Source organism: Callospermophilus lateralis, chromosome 2, assembly GCF_048772815.1.
Source record: "Callospermophilus lateralis isolate mCalLat2 chromosome 2, mCalLat2.hap1, whole genome shotgun sequence".
NCBI lineage: Eukaryota > Metazoa > Chordata > Mammalia > Rodentia > Sciuridae > Callospermophilus > Callospermophilus lateralis.
In genome coordinates this window covers 181,537,556-181,563,371 of record NC_135306.1, presented here as the reverse complement: position 1 = coordinate 181,563,371, position 25,816 = coordinate 181,537,556, and the positions used below count along the sequence as shown (strand labels likewise).

At 47.0% G+C, this 25,816-nt stretch overlaps 1 protein-coding gene across 1 annotated transcript in view; it reads left to right on the top strand.

The window, feature by feature from the left end:
• Positions 1 to 3,604: 3,604 nt before the first annotated feature.
• The window catches only part of Abtb2 (ankyrin repeat and BTB domain containing 2), a 160,184-nt gene continuing 137,972 nt past the window's right edge, over positions 3,605 to 25,816 (top strand). Inside the window, exon 1 of the mRNA XM_076844331.2 lies at positions 3,605 to 4,868. Coding sequence (XP_076700446.1) covers positions 3,986 to 4,868 — 883 coding nt within the window. The 5' untranslated portion in view covers positions 3,605 to 3,985. The remainder of the gene's footprint in view (positions 4,869 to 25,816) is intronic.

Here is a 25,816-nt window from a genome sequence, read left to right as displayed (position 1 = left end):
AGGTTTCCTTGGCAGCTTAAGAAACATGACCTTTTATTAAATTGTCCCACCCATTCTGTTAGTTTCATTTGTTCATTTACCCAATATTTCTTGAGTTCCGTTGTTATGCTCACATTGACCTAGGCAACATGGTGAACACAACTGAGAAGTTGCCTGCCCTAAAGGAGCTTATTTTTGGAGGAAAGAAAGGTTACAAACAAGCAGGTAATGTTTCCTCCACTACAAACTTCATTTTCTTTGATAAATTTTAAATCTATTTCCCTAAATCTGAACATGTCACTCCCCTGCTTAAAGCACTTTATAATATGCCTTCTTGGCCAGCAGAGGTTACACACACACACACACACACACACACACACACACACACAAGACTTATGTGACTAATGCCTCAACAGTGATCCACAAACCAAAAACTTGGCCACCCTCCAAAGTCAAGGCCATAAGCCACCTTTCTTATAAGAGAGCTCTGTCTGTGCTTCAATGTGTAGCATTATCCAAAAGCAAAGGGATTATAAACCTTTATAATCCCTTTGCTTTTGGATAAATTTCAGGTATTTTGTCCCCTAATTCCAGGTTGGTTTTGATTTGGTAAAAAATTGTATATCCAAATAGGAGACCTTTCCTAAGATAAAGTTTCTAAACTTCATTTCAAGCTTCCTCCTTATGTGATTTTTCATTGGGCAATCCAAGATTCATTTTTAAATTGCTCACTGCACTGGGAACTTCCCCAATATTTGCTGTGGTTTTATCATGTTCTGTTCATCTTGCTCATCTACACGAGCACCTCTTTTCCTTCAAGGATTATATCTGGTCCAGGTCTGAGGAAGGATGACATATTCTCTTCTTCTAATATAGTTTGCATTCCTAAATTTAAACATCACCACCAAGTTGCCTTAATTAAACACACACACACACACTTCCTTTCCTTTTTTGGTCCAAGGTTTTGTATTTTACAGTGCTTGCCAACCTCACAAAAGTTTCACTGAAATCAATCAGTTGGTTCACTTCTCAGATGGTTGGATATATCTTTTCCCATCTCTGCCTTTCTTTTCCTTTTCTTTCTCTCACATCACACAAAATACAAACACAGATGCAGTTTGGGTTTACTTGGCACCTCCAGTCCTCAAGTTAACCAGAAGACTTTGGGGGGGGGGAATTGGAAGTTAAGAGATTTAGAGTCTTTCATGACTTGATTTTTTCCATAGGGATTTCCTTCCCCTTTTAATGGAGAAAATTACAAAACATTAATATCAGTATGTTTCTCTAAAAGACAAGAATATTTACTAAGTGTAATCACACTACCATGACCAAAATAAAAAGGTACCAATGATTTCATAAACAAATATTGGTTTCAAAGGACTGAGGATGCCACTAGGGTGCTTGCCTAGCATGCTGGAGGCTCTGGGTTCAATCCCAACCACCTCAAATAAACAAAAGCTCCATTGGTTTCCTAATGTGAAATATTTATTGACTTTAAAGAAAACCCCAAATTCCAAATATATCCCACATATTGTGTAATTGGTTAATATATTTAAGTCCCTTTTACGGTTTAGGTTCATCTCCAGCTTTTCACTGATTTGCAATTTATTTATTAAAGAAACTCAGTTATTTGGTAGTATTCCCCATATTGAACTTGCTGCATATATATCCTAGGGGTGCAGTTTAACATTCAAGGGATCCTGAGGGTCCACTGAAGGCATACTTATCTTTACATTTTAAGCCATCAAGTAATTTAAATATATTAATATAAACCCCAATGATCCTTTTTTTTCTGGAGAAATACTCTAGATAATTTCCCCTTGTACATTTACAGTTAAGCAATTTACTTTTGCAGAGTATAGACAAAGAAAAAAGAAAACCCCTTTTTGAAGCTCATTTCCTCTAGATGCCCATTAGAGGGCGCCATTTCCTTTATATTTATCTTGACTCATTTTTAACTGCATCAATTTTGTTTTAGCGGTTTTGACAAGTTGAACCTCATCACCAACTTTGATTTCTACTCTCATTTCCATAAGACGTGACCTTATTCTCCTCTGTTAATTTGATGCCAACTTGTGTCTTTCCTATGGCTTCCAACTTTGACTCCGTTCCCAAATGTAACCATCAGGCGGCGACCTTGCATAAATATAAATAAAGACCCGCGTAAAGGCAAAATTAAGTGAAACTGCCAAATGAAAAGCAGTTTCACAGAGGAAAGGACCATTAATTTAAGAAGGAAAGAGACAAACCAGACATTTCTAGTTCGTATCCAACTCACGGCCCAAGGTCAAAACTGTGTAAAATACAACACAAAGGAGCCATTCAGGAGTGGGGGAGTGCAACTTGCAGGAAACGTGAGCACAATCCCCTCCTTGATTTTGCGGTTCCGCTGGAGGGGGCAAATTTACGTTTGTGCACTTGTGTGTGAATAGTTACGTGTGGATAGTTTTGGGGACGGCAGCGGGACGTGCGTGGGCTGGGCGTGGTTCTGCTGGAACCAATAGTTCTCTCTAGCCGCTTCTGGACCCCAACACCAGGGTTACCAGGGCGCTTCCTAGAGGTCAGCCTCTCGCTTTACCCCAAGTCAACTGAGTCCCAAGGAGGCACAAGGCTCGCCCACCTCCGCATCTCGCTGGTTCACCATTAAGAGCTGAACACCTGCATCTTGCTCGCGCAAGCCAGTGCAGGGACCGCTCTCCCACCTTCGCATCCTCTAATAACCCTATACATATATTTTCCCGCCTTGGACCAAAAGGATCCACCTGAGAGCAAGTGGTATTATAAAGAGTTAACAGGGAAATCGTGGATCCTTTTGAGAATCTGGAGTTAGGACTGTCCCTCCAAAGTTATACTCAGAAAAATTAGGTGTGAAACAAAAAGGGCGTGGGGAAAAGTATTCGTGGAGGCGATTGGAGCTCGTCCATTTATCAGATCCCTCAGATCCCAGGATTAAAAAAAAAAAAAAAAAAAAAAAAAAAAAAAATCTGCTCCAGTTGGAGCCTAAAGGCAATGTAACGAAAACCAGACGGATTTAAAAGAAGCAGGGGCGTCCCTTCCCGCTCCAAACTCAACTAGTGTTTCATCTCAGAAACCTGGAGGGGCTGGGCGGAAAATCTAGGGGAGAGGCGGGGCGCCTGGCTTGGATCCCCTTCCCCATTTTCCTATCCCACCCCCCCATCCCCCGTTCGCTCGCTGCAGAGGGCTTGAAAAGGAGCTGCTAACTCCCAAAGCCTAAATGGCGGGAAAGGGATCGAGCACAGGGGCTTTTCCTTTACGTTTTTCTTTAAATAGCTCTGGAGTCTAACGTTCCGATTCTTCCTTCCCGGGTCTCTGCTCCCCACCTCGCAGCCAGCTCGCTTTTTCCCCTCCTCCACCGCCATCCTAGAGGCTTCTGGCGACCCTCGGCCTTCAGCCCCGCCTCCGCCGCCGCAGGGTTTCAACCGAGGTGGAGTGAAATCTGCATAGTGTCCGCCCCTCTCCGATGTCATTTGTAGCTCCCGCTCGTTGCGGTTCCTGATTGGTGAACTCCCTGGGCTTATTTGCATGCGGGCCGCAGCCGGGTACCCAGCTGTGCTGGCGTCCGGCGCAGCGCAGAAGTTTGCCGAGCGCTTTCTCGCCGGCTGGTCCCGGGCTAGCGCTGCGCCCAGAGCCACCTCCTCCTTTCGCGGACGCTGTCGCCGACCGCTTCTTTAGGGATTTCGTCTCTGTGAAAGACGGACGTTCGGCTTGCGGAGAGTTGAAGTGGGCCAGGGAGAGTGCCGAGGGGGAGCCATTCCAAGTGACAGCTTCAGGTCCGGACGCCGGGCGCTTGGGGCTCCAGCTCTCCGCGAATCTCTCCCACCTTCCCGCTGCTGCCGGGCGGGCGATGCGGCTACCGAGCCCCGCGGCGCAGAGAGGAAGGAGGGCGCCTCGGAGAGCCTAGAGCCTAATTCTGCCCACTTAGGGAAGGGGGCATGGAGTTGTGAGCGCCCCTCGCTTGGCGAGGCCGCCCGCGGCAGGCTCCCCCATGGCCGGGACGTATAGCTCCACTCTGAAGACGCTGGAGGACTTGACCTTGGACTCCGGGTATGGGGCCGGGGACTCGTGCCGCTCTCTCAGCCTTTCGTCCTCCAAGTCCAACTCTCAGGCGCTCAACTCTTCCGCGCAGCAGCACCGCGGGGCGGCCTGGTGGTGCTACTCCGGCTCTATGAACAGCCGCCACAACAGCTGGGACACGGTGAACACGGTGCTGCCCGAGGATCCAGAAGTGGCCGACCTCTTCTCGCGGTGCCCGCGGCTCCCAGAACTGGAGGAGTTCCCCTGGACCGAAGGAGACGTGGCACGGGTGCTTCGCAAAGGCGCTGGAGGCCGGCGGCTGCCGGCGTTTTCCGCCGAGGCAGTGAGGCGCCTGGCCGGGCTGCTCCGCCGGGCTCTCATCCGCGTGGCCCGGGAGGCACAACGCCTGAGCGTGCTGCACGCCAAGTGCACCCGCTTCGAGGTGCAGAGCGCTGTGCGCCTGGTGCACAGCTGGGCGCTGGCCGAAAGCTGTGCGCTGGCCGCGGTCAAGGCACTGTCCCTATACAGCATGAGCGCCGGCGACGGGCTGCGCCGGGGCAAGTCGGCGCGCTGCGGCCTCACCTTCTCTGTGGGCCGCTTCTTCCGCTGGATGGTGGATACTCGCATCTCTGTGCGCATTCACGAGTACGCGGCCATCTCGCTTACCGCGTGCATGGAGAATCTGGTGGAGGAGATTCGGGCTAGGGTGCTGGCCAGCCAGAGCCCCGAAGGCGGTGGGGCAGGTGGCGGGGAGGTGTCTGCTGAAGCCTTGGAAATGGTCATCAACAACGACGCTGAGCTGTGGGGTGTCTTGCAGCCCTATGAGCATCTCATCTGCGGCAAGAACGCCAATGGTAAGTGTGCCAGCCTGGACCCACATTTGGGGTGGGCTACTCTGAGACTGAATTTCTTAAGACGTGTACCAGGACTCTCGGGAAAAGCGTTTGGTCTGGGGGTGGAGGAGTTCATTAAAAATCTCTTGTCAGAGATTGTCATAGGTGTCTGACTTTTGGAGGATAAAATCATGGCCAATCGGCTCCGTCATGTTTCGTGTGGCATTGTGACTTTCTAGGGTATGTTCACTGCTTAGGTGAGATTGAGTCTCTGGACCAAGCCATTCCTGAACCTTTCTTGAAGTTAAGCTTTCTGGTCTGCCGCTGTTTGCCCTTCGTGGCTGATTTTTTAGTTGCTTTTCCTGAACAACTGGACAGACAGACTGTTTTATCTCTGGTTTTCTTCAGGCCAATAGCAGCTGCCAAAAGGTCCAAACGCCAAGACCCAAGAATTGCCTAGTGGAACGGGCAGTAGGAGCCAGGAGCTCCTACTGAACCTTAGTCTTGGCTGGGTTAAAGGATACCCAGAATCAGGGCCTCTCATGGGAAATGGAGGGGGAGTGGCTGGTTCTTAACACGCTGCACCACAGGGTTATGGAATCTGGTGATTCCTGAAACCCCTTCCTAGAAAGGGAAGCACAAGCTGGCTCCCAGGGCTTTGCCCAAGCTTTCATTAACCAGGTGAGTGGGTGATTGAAACCCCATACTGAATCAAAAGCACAACTTTCTGGGCTTTCCCTAAAAGAATAATGACCCACTCAATAAACCACATTATGAAGAAGGGGTGGGGGCTTGGGCAAATGCATGGTGTCAGATCCAGAAAAGGAACTACTGGGTAGTTGCATTTCTCTGAAGGATGACATGGCTTCAGTGCAAAGGATAGAAGCAAAGTACTTGACCTTCTCCCTGGTAAGGTTAGGGTGCGACAGGCATTCAACAGCAAATGCCTCTCTTAGACTCCAATTTCAGGAGTTGACACCATGAATTATTTAGAATGGTGCTCTGGTTAGACATCCTTGAGCTCTTATTGGAAGGGGATAAAGGGAGCCAAAATCAAATTTAATTTAACGTACTCATAATAGCTGAAATTTAAAATAACATTTAACGTGTCAGTCACTGTCCATAGCACTTTCTATATTAACTCCTTTTATATGCTAGTGTGAGCTTGTGAAATATATATTTAATCTTCATCCCCATTTCCTGGTATACAACTCCTAAAATTCTTAGATCCCAAAGCAGTAGTGCCTTTTTGTATGCTAATGAGTTGAGTTGACCCAGTAGCTTTAGGGTGGGGACTGGTCACCAAAAAGACCAAAGCAGGACTTTAGAATATTGGAACTTTCAGCCTCATCTCCTAAACTGGGGAAAGGGAGAGAGGCCGAAGGTTAAGTTGATCACCAATGGCCCAGGGTTTAATGAATATGCCTGTGTAATGAAGTCTAAATAAAAACTCAAAAGGACATGGTTGGAGAGTTTTGGGTAGTTGAACAAGTGGAGGTTGCCAGAGGGTGGGACTCCTTCTCCCATACTTGGCCTTATGCATGTCTTCATCTGTATCCTTTGTAATAACTTTATAATATACTTGCAAACGTGTTTCCCTGAGTTTTTGTGAGCCACTCAAGCAAATTAGTCAAACCTGAGGAAGGGGTTTTATGAACCCCAATTTATAGCCAGATGATCAGAAGCACAGTGAAACAATGCAGGGGGTACTGCACCCTCAACCCATGAGATTTGACACTCTCATATAGTGTCAGAATTGAGTTGACTTAGAGGATACCCAGCTGGTGTCTGTTATTGCAGAATTGCTTCCTGGTGAGGAGGAATTCCCACACTTTTTGAGAGAAGACTTCTGTGTTGATTGTGGTGTAAGAATGGAGCAAGGTGGGCACGGTGGCACACGCCTGTAATCCCAGCAGCTTGGACATCTGAGGCAGGAGGATTGCAAGTTCAAAGCCAGCCTCAGCAATTTATCAAGGTCCTAAGCAACTCAGTGAGACTCTGTCTCTAAATAAAAATACAAAAAAGGGCTGGGGATGTGGCTCAGTGGTGGAGTGCCCCTGAGTTCAATCCGAGGTACCAAAAAACAACAACAACAACAAAAAAGGAACAAACATGGTTTGACTTTCCAGTAAGTAGGTATTTCACAGATAGGGAAACCAGGATACTCAGCAGTTGAGTAATCTGCCCCAGATCACAGATATTGATAAAACTGGAATTTGAACCCTGGCATGCTCCAGAGTGTTCAAGCTTCTAACCACTGGGGGAGAAGAAACAGCTTGATTTTCATTCGTCCAGCGTCTAAGGAGAGAAATCAACACAACAGGCGATTTTGAAGACACTTGCTTACCCAGTGCAGCTCACCTTAACATTCCTCGCTTTGGTTTTCAGTGCTGGCACAGCCAAAGGAGATGCCTGCAACGGAAGAGACTTTAACCTTCAGTTTCCTCCTCTTAGGTCAGAGTTGAGGTCACTCCAGAAGCTCAGTTGGTGATGTCACAGCTGGTAATTGTGCTTCTCCCTCCGAGTTCATGGCTTCACCGCCACCAACACCAGCTCCTGGAGAGGAAGTGGAGGGCAGGGGATTTCCATCAAAGCTGTCACAGACCAGGGGAAGAGCTCTGTACTTTTGGCTGAAGGGGGGCCCAGACTGAACTCAAAGGTTCCTAGGCGAAAAGACCAGAGCCCTAACCCCATAAACTACTAGAATAAATGTGGAACGATGGGTGCAAAACGAGACTTTCATTCCTATCTTGTGCTCAGCACGTTGGAAAACTTTTTCCAACTGCAGAGTTGAGGCTAAAAAGAGCGGCTGCCTCTCCAGGATAACCTAAAAATGCAAAGTGGTCAGGAATGGCTAGCAAACAGTGTCACAGTCTAAAATGCTTGCAACCGAGGAGCCATAGCTTATCAAGAATCAGTCCTCCTTGGGATTTTTCTCTACAGGATGGGTTTTTGGTTTTAACTCATCCCTACCTCCACTCCCAAACAGCCCTGAAGCCATGGTAGTTGAGGCAGCAGGACTCCCTGTGTGACAGACAGCAAAGCTCCTCAGATGTTGAGAGCCAGAATAGCTCCGTCTGTTCCACTTGCTAGTCTCCAGGGAACTCCTTTACAGGCAAGGTGAGCTTTGGCTTCCATTTAGTGACATGATTACTCATTTCTTATACATGAAAACCAGGGGTGGCCTCTCAAAACCATATCTAGGCTGATTGATTAAGTCCCTTTAGGAAAAATAAAATGAATATTTAGTTGAAGAGCAATGAATTGCTTATGCCTGAAAGCCGACTTCGGAGAGAAGCATAAACTGCTTAGGAAAGAAATGGAAAGATCAGAACCTTTGTTATATTAAAATGACTCCAAGACCAGCAAGGTTACAATCTGCACATTTGAAGACCAACTGGGGATGGGCTACATATGGGAGGGAGAGTGCTGGTTAGTATTCTTGTCCTGCTGGTCTCCTCTTTTAAATTATATATTTATTATTGTTGTGCCTCTTAATTATATAGCATGGGCACATGCATTTGACTCAGCTATATAGAGCTCTTAAACTTTTAATGTCTTCCAACTAGGAATTTTAAGAGCCCTAATCCATCTATTCTTGTCCATTACTCAGAATGCTGGACAAATATGGTTTTGCTCAGCCCAAGATGGATGATAAAAGTACTGTAGTGTTTATAAAACATGATCCCAGCTTCATAGAGCTGCAGAAGTTATATATTGTTGCTCATTTGTTTTTGATGTCTCTGATCCCAGGGCAATGTCATTAAACGATGATATCTTCATGACTTCCTTATGGGAAGCAGAGAAACCACTTTAATAGAGTAGTATTTATAAACAGAGGGCTGGAAGAAAGTAGAAACTTCTCCTTATACTCCCTCTCTACGTTCTCCTATTTCTCAAGAAACTCCCTGTATGTGAGTTTGGTACAGAGCATTAGCTCTGGGTTTCTTCCTGGCCATTTTTCTTACTAAATTTTTATGATTGTCTGATCTTTGCGAAAATCCTCTTCAGTTTCAATTAAATGAAGGGATATTGATAAGAATGATCTTGCTCCAGATCAGTCAGTACCCAGGGTGCACATAAGGGTTGCTCTATCCTAGTGGTAAAGAGCACTGATTTTGAAATCACCATGAGGTTTGAAGTTACCTCTGCCATTTATATGAGTGACCTGGGGGAAACTTGTTGACCCTCCAAGCCTCAGTGATGTCATCTGTAAAATGGGTGATAATAACATCTAGCTCATAAGATTGATACGAAGATTGAGATCATACATTTTAAGACCTTAGCACATAGTAAATGCTCAATAAATAGTAACAATTCATTCAACAAGTATTTCCTCAGCACTGACCCTGTATTTTGTATTTGAATTCCTTTGACACCTTGAAAGAACCTTTTAACACCAGTGTTAAAAGTGCTGTGGAGGGCTGGGCATGTGGTTCAGTGGTGAAGCACTTGCACAGATGTACAAGGCCCTGGGTTCAATCCCCAGCACTATTTAAAAAAAAGAAAAGAAAAGAAAGAAAGAAAATGTGTGTGAATTACGTGTTGGACAAGGGGAGTCTTCCTTTCATAAAGTTTATAATCCAGTAGAGAAAATAAGAAAAAGAAAATAAGAATTTACTCTTGGTTGTGGTTTGGGGTTTTTTTGTTTGTTTGTTTTTTAAAGGACAGAGTGATAGGATAGTGTGACTGGGGCTAATTTAAGACAGACAAGGAAGACCTCTCTGAAGTTTCATTAGCAATAGCCAATAATATCAATACAACTATCTAAGGACCTTCTGGCCACAAATAATGACCAGGACTTCTCTGAATTATTCACTTATCAGTGAGGCAAGCCTCAACATCTCATTTTCAGCCAAGAAATAAAGGGGATGCCTCTAAAGCCGGGATGAAAACTCTTCTGGTTGTGGGATTCATTTATCAAGGAGACTGCAGGATGGATTTCCACTGAGATAATCAACGGAAGGAGCAGGGGTTAATTGAACTGTGAGCTGCTGTTTAATCAGTTTCCACCCTGAATAGTGTGTGAGAGGAGGGCAGCTCCCCTTCCTTTTGACCATTTTATTGAAGACGAGGGAGTCAGTAAAACTGAATCAAGGCAAGCTTTGGACATGAAAACTTTTTTTTTTTTTTTTTTCCCTGCTTGAGAAATGCAACCCCAGGCTTAAGTAGGCAGAGGAACAAGCTGGAGTCAGTCAGCTTCCTCCAGAAGACTCCACCTGACCTCCCCACCCACAGCTGGAGGAGCCCCTCCTCCTCGAAATTCCCACAGCACCCAGGGAATCTTCTTGAATCATTTCCTGTTTCTTTCTGTCTGTCTCTCATCAAACTGTGACCTCACAGGCTTTGTCATCTCCCCTAGGTCTCCCACAGTGTCTAACCCATAATAGGTGCTCTGTAAATGTTTGTCTGGCAGATGACAGTTTTAATTTTTAATTCCAGAATTTGTATTTGAATTCCTTTGACACCTTGGAAGAACCTTCCCCCTTTAACAAAGCAGAGAATCTCAATTGGTTCTTGGTGAGTAGAGGCGACAATTTGGGGGGTCACCACATCTTAGGGACTTCATTCAGCCAGTTGATACCCTCATTGCTAGCAGGCTCCCCAAGGCTGACTATGATGAGGAAAATGTCAGCTCGGGGGATTTTAGAGTTAAGAGGTTGCCTTTCGTGTGTTAAACCCCATGTGGAAGGGTTTCACAGCAAAGATCCAACAGGCTGCTTAGATAAGTCAACAGGAGGACTGAGGGGAAAGTTTTATTAAGAAAAGCTATATTGAGCTCGGCAGACTGAGCCGATTGCAAGTTCAAAGCTGGCCTTAGCAACTTAGTAAGACCCTGTCTCAAAATTTAAAATAAAAAGGCTGAGGATATGGCTCAGTGATTAAGTGCCCCTAGGTTTAATCCCTGGTACAAAAAAAAAAAAAAACAAAAACTATGCTAATCTTCCCCTTGCCAGCACAGTGGCCTGAGAGGACAATGTCTGTTGATGACTTGGTCCAGAGAGATTGCACCTGTGGCCCACCCATCTGCCTCCTGTCCAAGGAGTGACCAAGATAATCAATTCCTGCTTGGCATAAACAACACCTGAGGTTCAGAAAGAAGCAGAGACTCTTTGCCACTGGTCCTCAGTTTTGTCCTCCTCTCACCTCCCCATCAGGTTATAGACTTTGCCAATAGGGTGGTGGGTAGATGCTTTGGCCTGTTTTTGTGATTCTTCAGCTGCTGTGATAGGCCTGACTTTTCTGCGGTACTGTGCACTTTTTCTCATCTGTGATCTTGCTGGATCCCCATAAAAATCCTGTGAGTGGGATGTGCTTTCACAGAGGGGTCTCCAGGGGCCTGGAATTCACAGCTCCGTAATGACAGAGCAAGGATTAAGCCCTCATTTGTTCCGTCTCCAAGCCTGGGCTTTTCCTGTAGGGAATCACAGAATAAAGGTAGCAAGAAACAGGTCAGCATTGACCCTCTTCAGATGGCAGTTAGGGTAAAACTCATTGCAGCAGCATTACTTCTTATAGATCCCGTTTGTTAATGGCCTACCACGTCCAGGCACTTTCAATTTGTTAGACCAGCAGAGACTCTCCTGGCCCAGGGAGTGTGCCCTAGAAGTGCCATTGATTTGAAGGAGCTGTTATTATGGCTCCTAATGGGGCGGGGAGCTCTGCTACCCAGGGAGGGCCGTATGAGGGGCAGCTTCTAGGTGATCAATAAGCTCAGCTGGATGGAAAAGCTGCAGAGTTGCTACATGACACTCCTCTGTAGGCGAGGGGAGCTGGCTCAAGGAAGGTGGACAGGCCAAGGAGGGAGAGCTCAAGTGACCTGCATTTAGGCCACTGATCTTGAGAGCTTAGCAATCTTTCTGGCTGCCCGGGATGGTTCCCCCTGATGCACTCAGTGCTCTGGGGATATTAGAGAAGCCTCTGAGTTGGTGAGAAGAGTGCGGCATGGTTGGCACTGCCTGGGTGTGATGCCTCCAAACTCCACTTGGGACCTGTGTGACGCTGGGCAGGTTGTTTAACTTGGGTGCCTTACCTTCTTTCTCTAAAGCCATGTTCTCAACCTCAGCACTGCTGACATTCTGAATCTTTTTTCTGTTTTTAGCCTGGAGCTGTTCTATGCACTATAGGATGCCTCATAACACCCTCTTCTCACCACCAGTTGTGACAACCAAAATGTCTCCAGAAATTTCCAGATATCCCTTGGGGATCAGGTGTCACCTCAACAGAGAAATACTGCTAAGACTGAATATAGTACCCAACTCATAGGATGGTTGTGAGGATTTAAAAAGCATCTCTCTGTAAGGAACCTTGCATTGTTTCTGGCACACAGAACATTAGTTGTCAATTTTTTTTCAAGCATGTTGAATGCACTTATTTTGTTTGCTTTTGCTAAAGTGGGAGCCTCTCATACAGGGGAAAACCATGGCCCAAATCTCAAGAGTGACAAATATTTGTCACAAGGCTCTTCTTGGTGAGTAAGAGTTTGTGTGTGGAGGCAGGAACATGTGGTGGAATCTGGAAAAGACACCCTGACACTTTGCTCAGTTAGGGCTCGATTGTCCCCAGGACAAAGCTGTCTGGGTGCGGGGGTGGCATGGATTGAGATCAGACTGCTACCCCTGAACTCAGGCCCACCCCTGCCAGAGTGACAGCAGCAGTGTGGATTCAAAGCTCCAGGCCCCCAGGGAGCAGTTCTGTGGATATTGGACCGGGCTTGTTACAGCCGCCAAGTCAAGAGCCACAGGGATGGCAGGTGTTTTGTGTTTTGCTGGTGTGTCATGTAAACATAGTTTGTGGTCAACTTGCTTGTTTTTTTAAAAAGACCTAAATGGTTTTGCAGCTTTGGCTGTTGGGATCTGCATGTCGGACTGGGAGGAAATGATTAAGAAACACAACCCAAGTAAACCTGAGAAGTGCCACACCGGCCTCATTAACCTACCACTCACCAAACACCAGCTCTGTATAAGGCAGAGAAGAGATTGGAGGACAAGAGTCCTCACCTGGGGAGGAGTTTAGTAGGGGATGCGAGCACGTCATGGATAATTGGGAAGAAATTTGAATCAGTGCTTCAAATGATGATGGGGCAATGCTGATAGCCTTCATTTACTGCATCTGGTACCCATTATGGGTGTGTTACTTGAGCCAATTTATTCAATCCCTCGTCCTCTCTGAAAGGTAGATACGTTGTCCAGCACATAAATGGGGACCTTGAAGCTTTTGATGATTGGAGAGTGATCCCAATCCCAGTCACCCAAGTGGGTGGAAGGGATTCAGGGCATCTAGTGGAGGGTGCAGTGAGTGTATGAGACTGGATGTCAGGCAGAGCTGTGACTGAGAACTGGAGAGGTTGTGCAGAGCACAGAGGTCCCTAGACAGAGGGAACAGTGTGAGCAAAGACCTGGAAGCCAACATGTGTGTGTTGGAGAATAGCAAGTAACCCTGTTTGGCTGGGAGCTTCAGATATATAACAAGGAGGAGGAGCAGGGGAGATAACACAGGAAAAGGGAAAACTTTCCCACATCTTTTATCCAGATGTTAAGAAGCCTGCCAGAGTGCAGGACAAGAGTTTTCCAAAACTTATTTTATAAATCAGAAATCGAGTGTGTCTGTTTCCCAGCTCATCTTGACCACAGCCCCTGAGTCCCATTATCCCTCTTGCTGATTGAAAGCTGGACCTCAAAAATGAGCCCATTTGCTGTCCCAGCAGTAAGAGTAACAGAAGAGGACCTGACCCAAGCCAATGTAGGTCGAAGGGCAGGAGGAACCTTCAGTCGGCCTTATTTATCCTGTTGAATTTGGCTTCTGAGTTGGTGGTTTCTTCCATGGCCCTGAGCAGAGCATTTCAGGCCAGAGCAATCCCAGTACAGAATCAAAGTTGGGACTGGCAAACTCATTAAATGAGACCATTGAATTTGATCTTGCCAAAGCAGGCTTCTCCACTGTGGAAGTAGGGAGCAGCATAAAACAAGATGAGATAAAAGCATCCCAGAACATTTTTTTTGGTTTTAAGTCTAACTTGATATGTTTAATTTCCAGTTTGGGGCTTATCCAATGACAGCTCAATTCTCAGATGTCTAGCGCTTTTCTGATTCTTGCTTCAGGTGCTTCTAGAGCATCGAGAAAGATTTTAATCATGTGACACGCTTGATATTGCAGACCACCCTACAGCTCATTTTCATCTGGATTAAACACCCTAGGGTCCAGCCAAATTCTGCTGACAGCAAATGTGAAAGATCATCAGGGGCTTAGCTAATAACTTGGGTGTTTGTCCTTTTCCTGACCCCAGTGTTATGAAGGAATTTTCTTGTCACTTCAGAAGATAAACTCCATGAACATTATTGCAAAAGTACGTGCAGGGTCATTTATAGTTAGTGGTTTGAGGTCCACTATTTTGAAAGTGAGCTAGGAAGTGTCCCATGAGGAGAGAAAATTAAATAGGAAACGAGCTTGGAAATACTGAAGCTATAAGGTTAGGTTTGGGGAGAGATTGAATTTGGCCCTCAAAGTGTAAAACGGGCCTTCTAGTCAGAAAAACCATCCCTACAATTGAGGACACACTCTCACCGAAAACTTTTATTTTTCCTCATGGTGCTGGGGATCCACCCAGGGCCTCTCACATGCTCGGCGAGTGCTCCACCACTGAGCTATGCTTGCAACCCCTTTGATTGAAAACTTTAAAACATTTTTCCCCTTCTTCTTTAGAGTAGGAAAATGAGTACTTGCTGTGAGGAGAGCTATTAGTAAACCCAGGCAAAGGCTCACATTCCAAGCAAGTATGTGTGCAGAAGTGTCTAGGACAATTCAGTGCAGACAACTGTGGATTTGGATCCAGAAAATTCTGGACTAAAGTTTGCCCCCTCTGTGACCAGAGTGAATCATTGTATTTTCTTGGAGCTCTCTGTCTGTGGTGTGAAGAGGTTGGCCTAGATTCTCCAGAGGCCTTTCGGTCTCTGATAATGTTTCTGGACCCCACAAGGACACTGTGAAATCATTTCTCTAAGGTCAAGCCCTGTAATTAGTATCCTCAGGAAAGAAACAGCCCAGGATGGAACTGGATGTGCTCTCTGAAGGCCCAGCTGGGTCGCAGGACTGAGGGCCATAGTTTTTCTATTAGCATGAACTGTGATTACTGTACTTAGAGTTTTGCTTTCTTCTGCCCTGAAGATGAATTCTGTGTGCTTTTGGCTGACCTAAAGCACTTGACAGCTGTGTCCAGGCCCTGGCAGGCCAGCACTGTGGCGAGATCCAGCTCCGAGGTGACTTCATACAGCCAGTGGCTGTCTACCCAGACTTGGGTATTTATAGCTGGGGAGCAGCTAGAGAGAGAGAAAAAAAAATTAAATATGCTACACCCTTCTTTATCCTATGTGGGACAGAGACAGGCATTGTAAGGAATTTAGAAGGCGGTCCAGTATAATCCAGCAAGATATTTTTAAATGCTGTTTGTTGCAGTTGGCAGGGCCGGTTTTTCAAAGAGGAGGGAAAATGAGAGTAACTGAGGATGACAGGCTGCCAGGAATTCTGAAGGCCGAGACATGGTCCTTGGTGCTCTGAGGTGTACGGGGCTCTAACTTCCTTCCTAGTCCCCAGGCTTGAGCAGGACTCGGGAAGGTGGGATGGAAGCAAGGTAAACGGGGTGGATTGTGTGTCCCCCTTCCCCATCAGCCCAACCATCTTCCAGATCCTAAGCTGAAAGTCAGCTCAGGGCTAGTGCCTGGTGTTCAGGAACGAGTTGCTTCTTGAAAACTGGGGACCCGGTGGTCTCTTCTTCAACTCATTTCGGTAGCTGGCTAAATCAACTTGTACTTGGAGACTCAACTTGGAAGCAAGTTGCTTGCAGCTGTTCTTCTGGCCTTAATCCTCCCAGGGCATGTCACACAGGCCAGAACTGTGCTGGGACCTAGCTGAACAGCAGGTGACAGGGCCTCAGGGGTAGAGCTGCGTGAAAAGACATCAGGATGACCCCTCGCCTGTCCAGTGGCTGCTCAGAAAGTGTCCTAGGCAGTGTTTTCTACCCTCTTGGTTCCCCGCTCACACACACTGGGGTTTGAATGCATGGGGCGCTCTACCACTGAGTCACATCTGGAGCCCTTTTTATTTATTTACTTATTTATTTTTGTTTTAAGACAGGATCTCACTAAGTTGCCCAAGCTGGCCTCCAACTTGTGATCCTCCTGCCTTAGCTTCCTGGGTTGCTGGGATTACAGGCATGCACCACTGTGCCCAGCTCACTTTGGTCTTTAAGGAGAAGACAGTGTTTAGGGTGGTGGGCCTCTGGATTAGGAGCAGGGGAGAGACTCAGAGTGTGGTTTGTTCATTAACAAATATTGACTGAGGATTTATTGTGTACCGGGACTGTTCCAAATATTGGCAATAAAACAAATAAATAAAAGATTAGAATAAGCGAGAGTGCTGGCCCTGTGGATAATGAGGAAGAGCAGGCCACATGGAGGCCAGCGTGGCAGAAGAAGATGACTCCGGGTGGAGGGAATAGCAGGTGTGGCTGGGGCAGGGGGCAGCATGTAGAGGGGAAATGGTGGGGTGGTTAGGCAGGGCCTCGTAGGTCGGGGTGTAAATCTAAGCTGGGAACCATTGAGGGACTTCAGCAGAGTGATAGGATTTGGTTTGCACTTTAACCAGGCCATTCTCTCCACTCTGTGGAAAGGGACTATAGCATCAAGCTTGGAATCAAGGTGACCAGTTAGGAAGTTTTTTGAAATAACCCAGGTGAGAGAAGATGGGGGCTGGGACCAGGGCGGCAGTGGAGGATCAGGGGTGTGTTCTGAGGTTGGCACCAGTGGCATTTGCCAGCAGCTCGGATGTGTGAGGAATGAGAGGAGAATCAGCGTGACAAGTTTCCGATCTTGAAGCGGGACTGAGCCAGAGTCCCCATGCCATTTGGGTTGCTTGTTTCAAACTCAGTGCACAGATACCAGATAGGAGGTTGGCTGGGAGGCAAGGCCACCTTGAGCTTCGCTAAGCATATGGTGGGTTGAAACTTTGCCTCCTGTCCCCTTCCAGTGGGTGGGCACAGTCCATCAGGGCTGGGCCGAGACTCAGGCAGAGAGATTTCATTGTCGGTGTTACCATCCCTTCAGCTGATGGCCTGAAGAGCCCCTGAGCTCTGCTTGCTGGCGTCCGTGCAGGCAGCCAGCAACCTTCAGTGACGATCATCAGCTCTGTCGTTTCCTGTCATTAGCATGGGGTCTGCTTAATTAGGTCCAGTTGTTCTGTGAATCACTGTGACTTTGCGTGAATGTCCTTTAATTTTGGAAGAGCAAGACCATTTCCAGGCAGGTTCGGCTCCTTGGAGGTCAAGCCTGAGTCTGAAATGTAGCCAGAAAGAGAACCATTCTGGGTGGGTTCAGCAGGCCCCGGGCCTGGCGTAGTCTCAGAATGGCGTGGGAGTAGCCAAGGGCCCTTTAGGTGGCTTGGTCCTTGCCCCTCAGGAGGGGCGGGGCACCAAGTGGCCGAGGGGAGAAAGCTGGAGGAGTGCCCACTGTCTCACTGCCAGCCAGCTCCTTGGTGTCTCTGAGCTTCGGTTTTCCTCCTGCATTCGATGGGGTGGCTGTAGTTTCTGTCTCATAGCATTGTCACTTTGGGTGGCTGTCATTCCACATTAGAGTCATCTAGACAGCTTGAAAATAAAAGCGTGTGCCTGTCTGAAGGTCCCACCTCCAGAACTTCTGACTGAATGGTCTGGAGAGGGGCCTAGACCTTGTGGGTAGAGCTCTCGGGAGCGTCTGGTACACAGAGCGCTCAGACATTAGCTATTATTAGTGGTGAAAGCATCATTGTCCTGGAGTGCTCATTTTGTCGCCCCACCCAGGATGGTGGCTTTCCTTCACTTCACAGCTATGCTGCTCTGGCTCACGCCTCATCTCTGGCAATCTCCAAGGAACCCCAAGAGAAACCTGAATTGCCTGGGAAGGGCAGAGTTAGGCTTGCATGGCAAGGCACCCCATAATCATGATTCTTACCCCACTGGTAAATGCAGTGGGTATTATTAATCCCATCTTTAATGGGAGGAAACAGAAGCCCAGAGAGGTTAAGTTACTTGCCCAAGGTCTCACTGGTCATACCGGATAAGACTTTAACAAACCTAGGCAGCCTTCCTCCAGATTCTCTACTGCTCAACCACACAGTCTCTCCCCAGCCAGAGACCCAAGAGGCTCAACTCTCAGCCCCAAGATGAATGGAGCCTTTACAAAGGTATCAGGTCCTGGGCTATGGGCTTCCCATGTGTTATGTAATTCTTATCATCTGTATTCTTCCTATTGCTATTTTATAGCTGAAGAAACTGAGGTCAAGGAAGTCTATGTGATGTAGCTAGTTCAAGAGATCCGTTGTGCTCCGGAGTTCACAGTCGCCCTGCTGTCCCCTCCTGTCCTCAGGAGTGATCTGGGTGGAGACTAAGCGTATGCAATGATTTCCTGAGCAAGAAATGAATGGGTTGGTCCCAGGAGTGAAGGTGGCTGAAGCAAGGCCAAGCATCACTTGCTGCTTCTCAACAAATGTGCCCATTTAGGTGCCTTAAAATAGCAACACCACTCGGTGGGGTGCCAATGGGACACACAGCCCGTGGTGTAGGTATTTGTTGCTCTGCTTGTTTAAAAATATATCCCGTGAAGCACATTGCTTCCCTCTGTTGTTGTGAATGAAATACGCTCTGAGAAATTGTATGTATCGGTTGCTTAAAATAGTTCAAGAGGAAGAATGTTTGGAAGCTTCTCTCTCCTTCAGTCTATTTCCTCTGAATTTATGACACCTCAGAGAGTGCTGGGCCTCTTCTTGTTTACCCTTCTGGCTTTTCCTTTTTACCATATTTGAGCCCTTGTGTCATCATAAGCCAAAGGCATTTGTCACCGGAAAAAGTGGCAGCCTTCCCTAGGTAATTTAGTTGGGGCCCTTTAATATGTTCTTTTTTTTTTTTTTCCTTTTAAAAGGAAAAAATAAAAATAAAACCTAAGAGCCCTTTTGCTTGGGAACTGGCCATCTCTCACTCTTTCTCTCCCAACTGCAAAGGTTCCAAGTCATAGCGATGGCATCTGCTCTAGAGTGAGAACTTTTTCTTTCTTCCTTTGTGCTGAGAGCTGCCTTGGGAAGCTGTGGGTGTCCTTGCAGCTTCATCCTCTGGTGCCCAGGAAATCTAACATGCAGTGAGAAAATCTGCAGAATTGTTCTCTTCAAGAACGTGGCCCCTCGCTATGTGTGACTAATGAAGTTTAAATTTAGTAAAATTCAAGAAGGGTGAAAAGCCATCTCCTTCATCAATGCAGGTCACATTTCTAGTGTGCCCAGTGGCTACCATATTGGGTTGTGCAGATGTGGAACATCTCTATCATCGCAGACAGTTCTCTGGGCCAACATGACCATTAGACTGGGTCACCAGTCAGTCGCTTGGGACCAGCTATCTGAGCTCTTACGGGTCTGAAATTTTTAACCATTCCTCGGCTTCTTAGAGGCTGTTTTCAGTAGCAGGAAGACTTGTGGAAGTAGAGATCAAGGCCATTGACTCTTGCGGCTCTGACATTTGGAGCCCTAATGTGAGGGCATGTATTATGATTTCTAAACTGTGTGTTCTGGCCTAGAGTAACTCATTTTGCTTCTCTAAAATAGTTGCCTTATTAGTGAAATGATGATTTTTAAAATACCTTATCGCAACTGTTTGAAGATTAAAAGACAGAATAGCCGGATGTGTATAGAACAGCACAGTGTCTGATACATAGTAAGGATTCATATGTTACAATGTTTCACATGCATTTTTTCATTTGAGCCACAAAGTATCTTTCAGAGGTAGATGCCCTTGGCATTGCTGCTAGGCTCTTCTGGTCTTTCCTCGGGGCCTTGTTGAATGACTTTTCCGTCTCCAAGCAGAGGTTATTTGTTTGTCTGAACCAGCAGCTCTTCGGAGCTCCCTTTCACTCAGAACTGCCTGTTCTGCCCCCGCTGGAGGTCAGCTCTTTCCAGAGGCATTTTGCCTGAAGCCAGCCTGTTGGTGTCCACTTGGAGACTGGCCACCAGGAGTTACTGCCAGAATCTGGAATCTGGGGCTTTTGGAACATGAAGTTTACCCAGAAGGTTCAGGTTCTAAGTGCTTCTTGTTGTCGGTGGTCCTTTTGCATCCTTTGCTATGAGGACTGAGCCTAATGGCCCTTGGTGTGATCTTGACACAGATGGCTTTGGGTAGAGTGTCCTTGAGAAGAGTGAGGATGAAGGAGGCCTCTCTTGAGCTGTAGAGGGGACTGAGAGGATAGTCAACCATGCCTGGAGCCTGGGTTCAAACCTTAACTCTGCCACTCACTCACTTAGGTCGTACAGCTGATTACTTAGCTTTCCTATGCCTCAGTTTCCTCCTCTATAAGATGGGGAGAATTCTGGGACCTACCTAGAAGAGTGGTTGTGGGGATTAACCATCCTCATCATCATGGTTTCCCAGTAATAGCATGTGGCCTGTGTTCTCTGTCATGCGTTATTTGCATTTTCTACTTGAGCATGTAATATCTGTTTAGTCAGAAAAAATTGATCCAAAGGTGGTTAGCACTTAAAGTGAATGTGTAAATTAATTTGCATATCATGAACTCTATGTGGTCCTTTTCCCCCCCTTTCTCTTCCTCCTTTGCAGACGGTGAAGATAAAAGCATGACAGTACATTTGTCATTTCAGTGCCTTGCATGGTGACCACAGCCTGCTGTTTGCATGGTGACCACAGCCTCCTTCCCTCCTGCTGATTTGGGCTGGGTAACAAGCACACCCCAGCACACAGTGTGCTCAGAGCTGGATTATTTCTATAGGATTTGTTTGTGGTGTGAAGTGCCCATGTGTGTATGCAATTGCCGCTCATTTTCCCACACCCAGAATGTGCTAAATCTGCCATTTGTAATGAACTCCAAATAACTTGGAACCATTTGTGGGGAATTCGGTAATTTTGATCACAGTCGTTACAAGAGTTGGGTTTAAATTGGGGAAACCCAAGTGCCGCTGAGAAATGACGCTATCCCCTCTCTACTTCTGTGCATGGTTCTACTGAGGGCGGCCCTACTCACAGAGAAGCTTCCAGAAGAAGAAGGGAAGGATGTGAGGCCAGGATATTACATCACATTTGTGGAACAGTGGGGCCCTCCCAGGCTGACCACTCGCTGTCCTCTGTGGGGCTTCCCTGGAACTGACAGATCTTTCATGGTAAATGGGTAACTCAGACTCTTCTTGCCAAATAGGTGCTTTGTTTGCTATCTGTGCTGCAGTCTAGTCCTCTATCAGCACGGGCCCAAACCTCTAAAGGGTCCAGCATGTGTGGACCTGCAGCAGGACTCTGCACAGCTCTTCCTCCTTCCTGAAACCCAGAAGGCCCTAAGGTCTGCCATTTCCAGGACTGACTGGTTACAGAAACATCTAGAGGCACTCAAGAAATTTACATTCTGGAACTTCCCCTAGCTACGTTAAGCTAAATCCACTCAAGGGAGGCAGAGGAGCTGGACAATATTGTTTCACTGCTCCTGAGGTGGTTCAGAGCCCTGGGAGTCAGAGTTTTTTCTGGGCTCCTCTAAGATTATACATCAGGCAGAGATCCCCCTTGAGGGGCACAGCTTGGGAAAGGCCAGGCCAAGAGAGGCTGGGAAGACGCGGCACTGAAGGCTGGCCTTTGAGGGTCTCCTCAGTAGCAGGATGGACACCAGTCGGAGAAACTTGCCCAGGGGCAGAAGGAGAGCAGGGCTGCCTTGGAAAACATAACGGTAGCCAATGATCTGGTGTGGTCTTCTCAGACATGAGATATTTGTTGAGTGCCTTCTATGAGATAAGCAAGGTTCTAGTGATTTTCTCATGGAGTCCTCATTACAACCATCAGCTTGAGGTTCTGTAATATACCCCATTTTACAGATGAAGAAACTGAGGACTAAAGAACATTGAAATGCCTTGTCCAAGGTCACTCACGAGCAGGTACAACCAGCAGTTGAGGAAAGTGCTATCAGGCTTCAAAGCCCAGACCTTCTGTGCTGATCATTGTACTCAAAATCATTAGGCTATTGGAAACGAGTGAAGTAAGATTCTTGTGTTGTAAGTAGGATGCTGTGTGCCCCCTCAAGGCACTGCCCACTGACCCTTCCGGCCCTGGCTTTCAGAGCCTTTTTACGGCCCTCAGACCCAGGCTGAGACCAGCAGCCAGTGAGCTCTGCTGTTCCCTGGGGCTGGGTTCTGATGGTCTGCTGTTTCTCCTCACCCTTCCCCTTCCCTACTCAGCCCTGCAGGCAGCTCTTCCTCTGCCTCTTTGGAGGCCTGGTGCCTGACCCTCCTTAGTAAATAAGTCAGTTCCTGGGGGTGCTGCTGTCAGTACCGAGGGACAACAGCACAGACTTCATCTGAGCTGGCACTCATCTTCTCTGGGCACTCTGGCTGCTTGGATGGCTGTCACAAGGGCTGGGGCAGTGGGACTTTGGGTTGAGGGTGTGCATGTGCAGCTGGGCTGCCCGGGTTCAGGTCCTGGTTCCACTTGCTCCTTGACCAGTGACTTCACATTTCTGTGCCTCAGTCTCCTCGTCTATAGGATGGAGGTAATGCTGCCTACCTTGTTCTGATGGTTGCGGGAATTCAATGAATGGTATGTTCTAAAATGCTTGAAATAGTCCTGGCACATGAGTGTCCAAGAGTTGGCCATCATGGTGGTTACTAGAGGAGGAGGGGCGTGCCTTTGGTGACCTTTCCCTTGGAATAGGAAGGGAACCCACCCATGTGCCATGCAGCTGACTGTTACGGGGCAAGATGGGGGCTTTGGAAACAAATCTGAGTTTAACCCCCACTTACGCTGCTTTTTAAATGTGACCTAGGCAGGTGTCTTAGCCTGATTATTTTGTTTTTTAGTTTGTCAAAAGTAGTACTTGCTTCATGGGGCTGAAACGCAGAAGCAAAGCTTCTTACAAGGTACCTGGGCTCAGCTGGCAGCAAATGGCTGGGAGGAAAAATAGGAATTGAATGAACTGTAGCAATAAAACTGTAGTGAAAAACTCGGCTCAAAAGATTATGTGTACAGGGCTGGGGCTGGGGCTCAGTGGTAGAGGGCTTGCCTAACCCATGTGAGGCACTGGGTTTCATCCTCAGCACCACATAAAAAAATAAACAAACAAATAAAGGTACTGTGTCCACCTACAACTTAATTTAAAAAATAGATATATATACAGTTTTTATGAAGTTAAAGACAAAAAAAGTATCAAAGGAGTGTATTATACATATAGTAAGTACAGTATAAAAGGGAAAGTCAGGGTATGGGGAAAATAGGGGATGGTTATGGCTCCTGGGCAGAGTGAAGGGGAGGGAGGACTCGAGGAGGAGGAGCATATGGGTTAGGTGTAGATGGTTGTTGAGGCTCTGGCTTTGTTTTCAGAGGTGAGCTTACATTAATGGAACTAATTAAAAGTGGTCATGAGCCAAAGATTATGCTAAATCAAATGCACTCACCTAAGGCTAAAAGTCCGTGGTTTCTCAATAGGTGGTAGCTATTTATTATTAGTATGCCATGAGCCACCTGGGCCATGCTGTAAGCCACCATTAATGCCCTTTGAGATTGCCTGTCATTTGTGCAGAATACTCTGAGAACTCAAGTTTTTTCCTCCTCCGGCCACAGTGGCTTCCACATGGGGAACCCAGAACAGTGGGGGTATTTAAGTTGCCTTGTTTCTCAGGTTTGGTGCAGGTCTTAGGCATAAACTCCCGTGTGAGTCTAAACTGGCTGAACAAAGACAGGGCTGTTTTTGTCCTTGCCGTGCCAGATGGAAGGCTTTCATTAGAGTCACTTTAGGAGCATTCACGTTAGCCAGGAGATTTTCTTTCCAAGGGAAGGAAACGTTTGGGTTGGACCGGACGGTGTTTGCCTTGGGATGCTCTTAGACCTCTCTGCTTTCATTGCCACCGCCAAGCCCCATGACCTTTGCCTACGGCTTTTCTTTACCCATAGTTCCCTTCCTTAATGGATGGGAAAGCACAGAGGACATTTGAGATGCCCCCATAACATGCTCCTGGGTCTGGGGCATCGGGCATAAATGACCTTCATGCTCTGCTCCTTTCCTCTGAATTTGACAAAGCAGGGCTGGGGATGCAGCTCAGAGGTAGAGTGCTAGCCCGCCATGCACGAGGCCCTGGGTTCAGTCCTCCGTACTACAAAGATAAATGAATGAGTGAACTTGACAAAGCAGAGGAGACAAGAGCATAGACTTTGGAGTTAGGGTGACCTTGGGCTCTTCACTGTGTGGTTTGAGGTAGAGACATTCTTAGCTTTTTCTGTATTTTAAATTGAAGTGCATGTGGTGCAGAATCTTGAGCACACAGCTTGGTGAATTTTCTCCCAGGCACACACTTGTGCAAACTACCCAGGTCACAATGAAGATTCTAAAACCCTTGTACCTCAGGAGGTGCCCTCCTGGTCCTTCCCTAGTACCCTTCCCACATGTCCAATTAACCATTATTCTAACTTTTGTTGCCACCAATTAGTTTTGCCTATTCTTGAACTTCTGAGGGTAAGTACATTATTAAGTCTTTCCAAGCCTCAGTTTCTTTGTGTGTAGAAGTGCAAAGGTAGGGTTGTGCTCTGGTCCAGCTGGGAGAGTCTAATGCGCGGCACATGTACATCTCTAAAGGCAGATTCGTCCAGCAGGTAATACTTGATAAGGCAAAGCTGCATGCCCTCTGTGGTGGCCATTGTTGGCTTCAGGGACTGTGCCTGTCTCTCATCTAGAGAAGCAGTGCTTCCCTTGTGCCAATTGTAATTCACAGTGACTCCTCTCCCTCCGTGCCCCTCCATGACCTGCGAGTCTCTGAACTCGCTTCAGAGATTGTTCTATCCGTGGTTTTCAGGGGTTCCTACTGAAACCAGTTCTTGTTTAATTCAGCAGAGGAAATAGGCAGGAAAAACTGAGTTCTGCTGCTTTTGCCTCTGTTTCAAAGAGGGTCTGTTTGCTCTATTAGCAAAATCAACAGAGGCATTGCTGGATAGCAGACTGGGCTGCCCTTGCTGCCCTGGGCTGGGGGAGGGGAGGGTCCCCTGGATGCCAGGTTTGCTGCAGGGCCAGGGGTTGGTTGTTGTGTGGTTTTGTCATAGCAGGAGAGGCTACTTCTAGCTTCTCCAAAACAACTTACAAACAAAAATATCCCTACAGCTATGATCACCTGAAATGCTACAATGATCATTTATTTCCTTAGGTTGAAGTGGGGGAGAGCACCTGAGTTAGTGGGGTGCACTTGGGGAAGGTAAGACTTTACGATGTATGATTCCATTTGGCTTCAATCCAGTGATTTTTATGACATCTTTTCCTGAGGGGAGCAGGCCTTCGTGAAGGAGAAAGTAGGACTGTGCAGTTGGTTGGTAGGAGGCCCAGAGAGGTTATGAGGGCAAATTCCCTGAATTTGTGATGTGATCTGGGGCTGTGGTCTGCCCACAGGCCATTCCACACACATTCACCGAACACTTAGTTTATGTCAAGTGCTATGTCAGAATGAAGGTGAGAGGCTACAGTCCCTGCCTATTGGGAGCTTTGAGCAGGAGAGCAGAAATCGAACAGGAGGTTACAGTGTGTTCTGTAACGTTCTGGGCTTGGAAGATGAGGTCCTTAAGCCACATTGGGGGTAGAGGGTTGTCACAGTCCTGCAGGCAGTGTCGTTTGGGTTGAGAGCTGAAAGGTAAATAGAAGTGAGGTCCCAGACATCTGAAGCACGTGATTCACGTCAGTGCATCCTTGGGACTCTCACCGGGAAACACGTTGTTAAGGATCCCTTTTGCCCATCCCTAATGAGGTTGGCTTTTCCTGAACTACTGGACATTTTTGCTAGTTGGCATGCCATTTATTTTTTTCTGACAACCTTGCAGCTCTGCTACCCCAGGCAGTATAGTTTCGAAAACAAGGGTCTTCTGATTCTGCAATAAATCATTGTTTCCCCTCTTAAGTATGTGAGAGAGGCTGGATGGGAGGATCTGTTTAGAAACT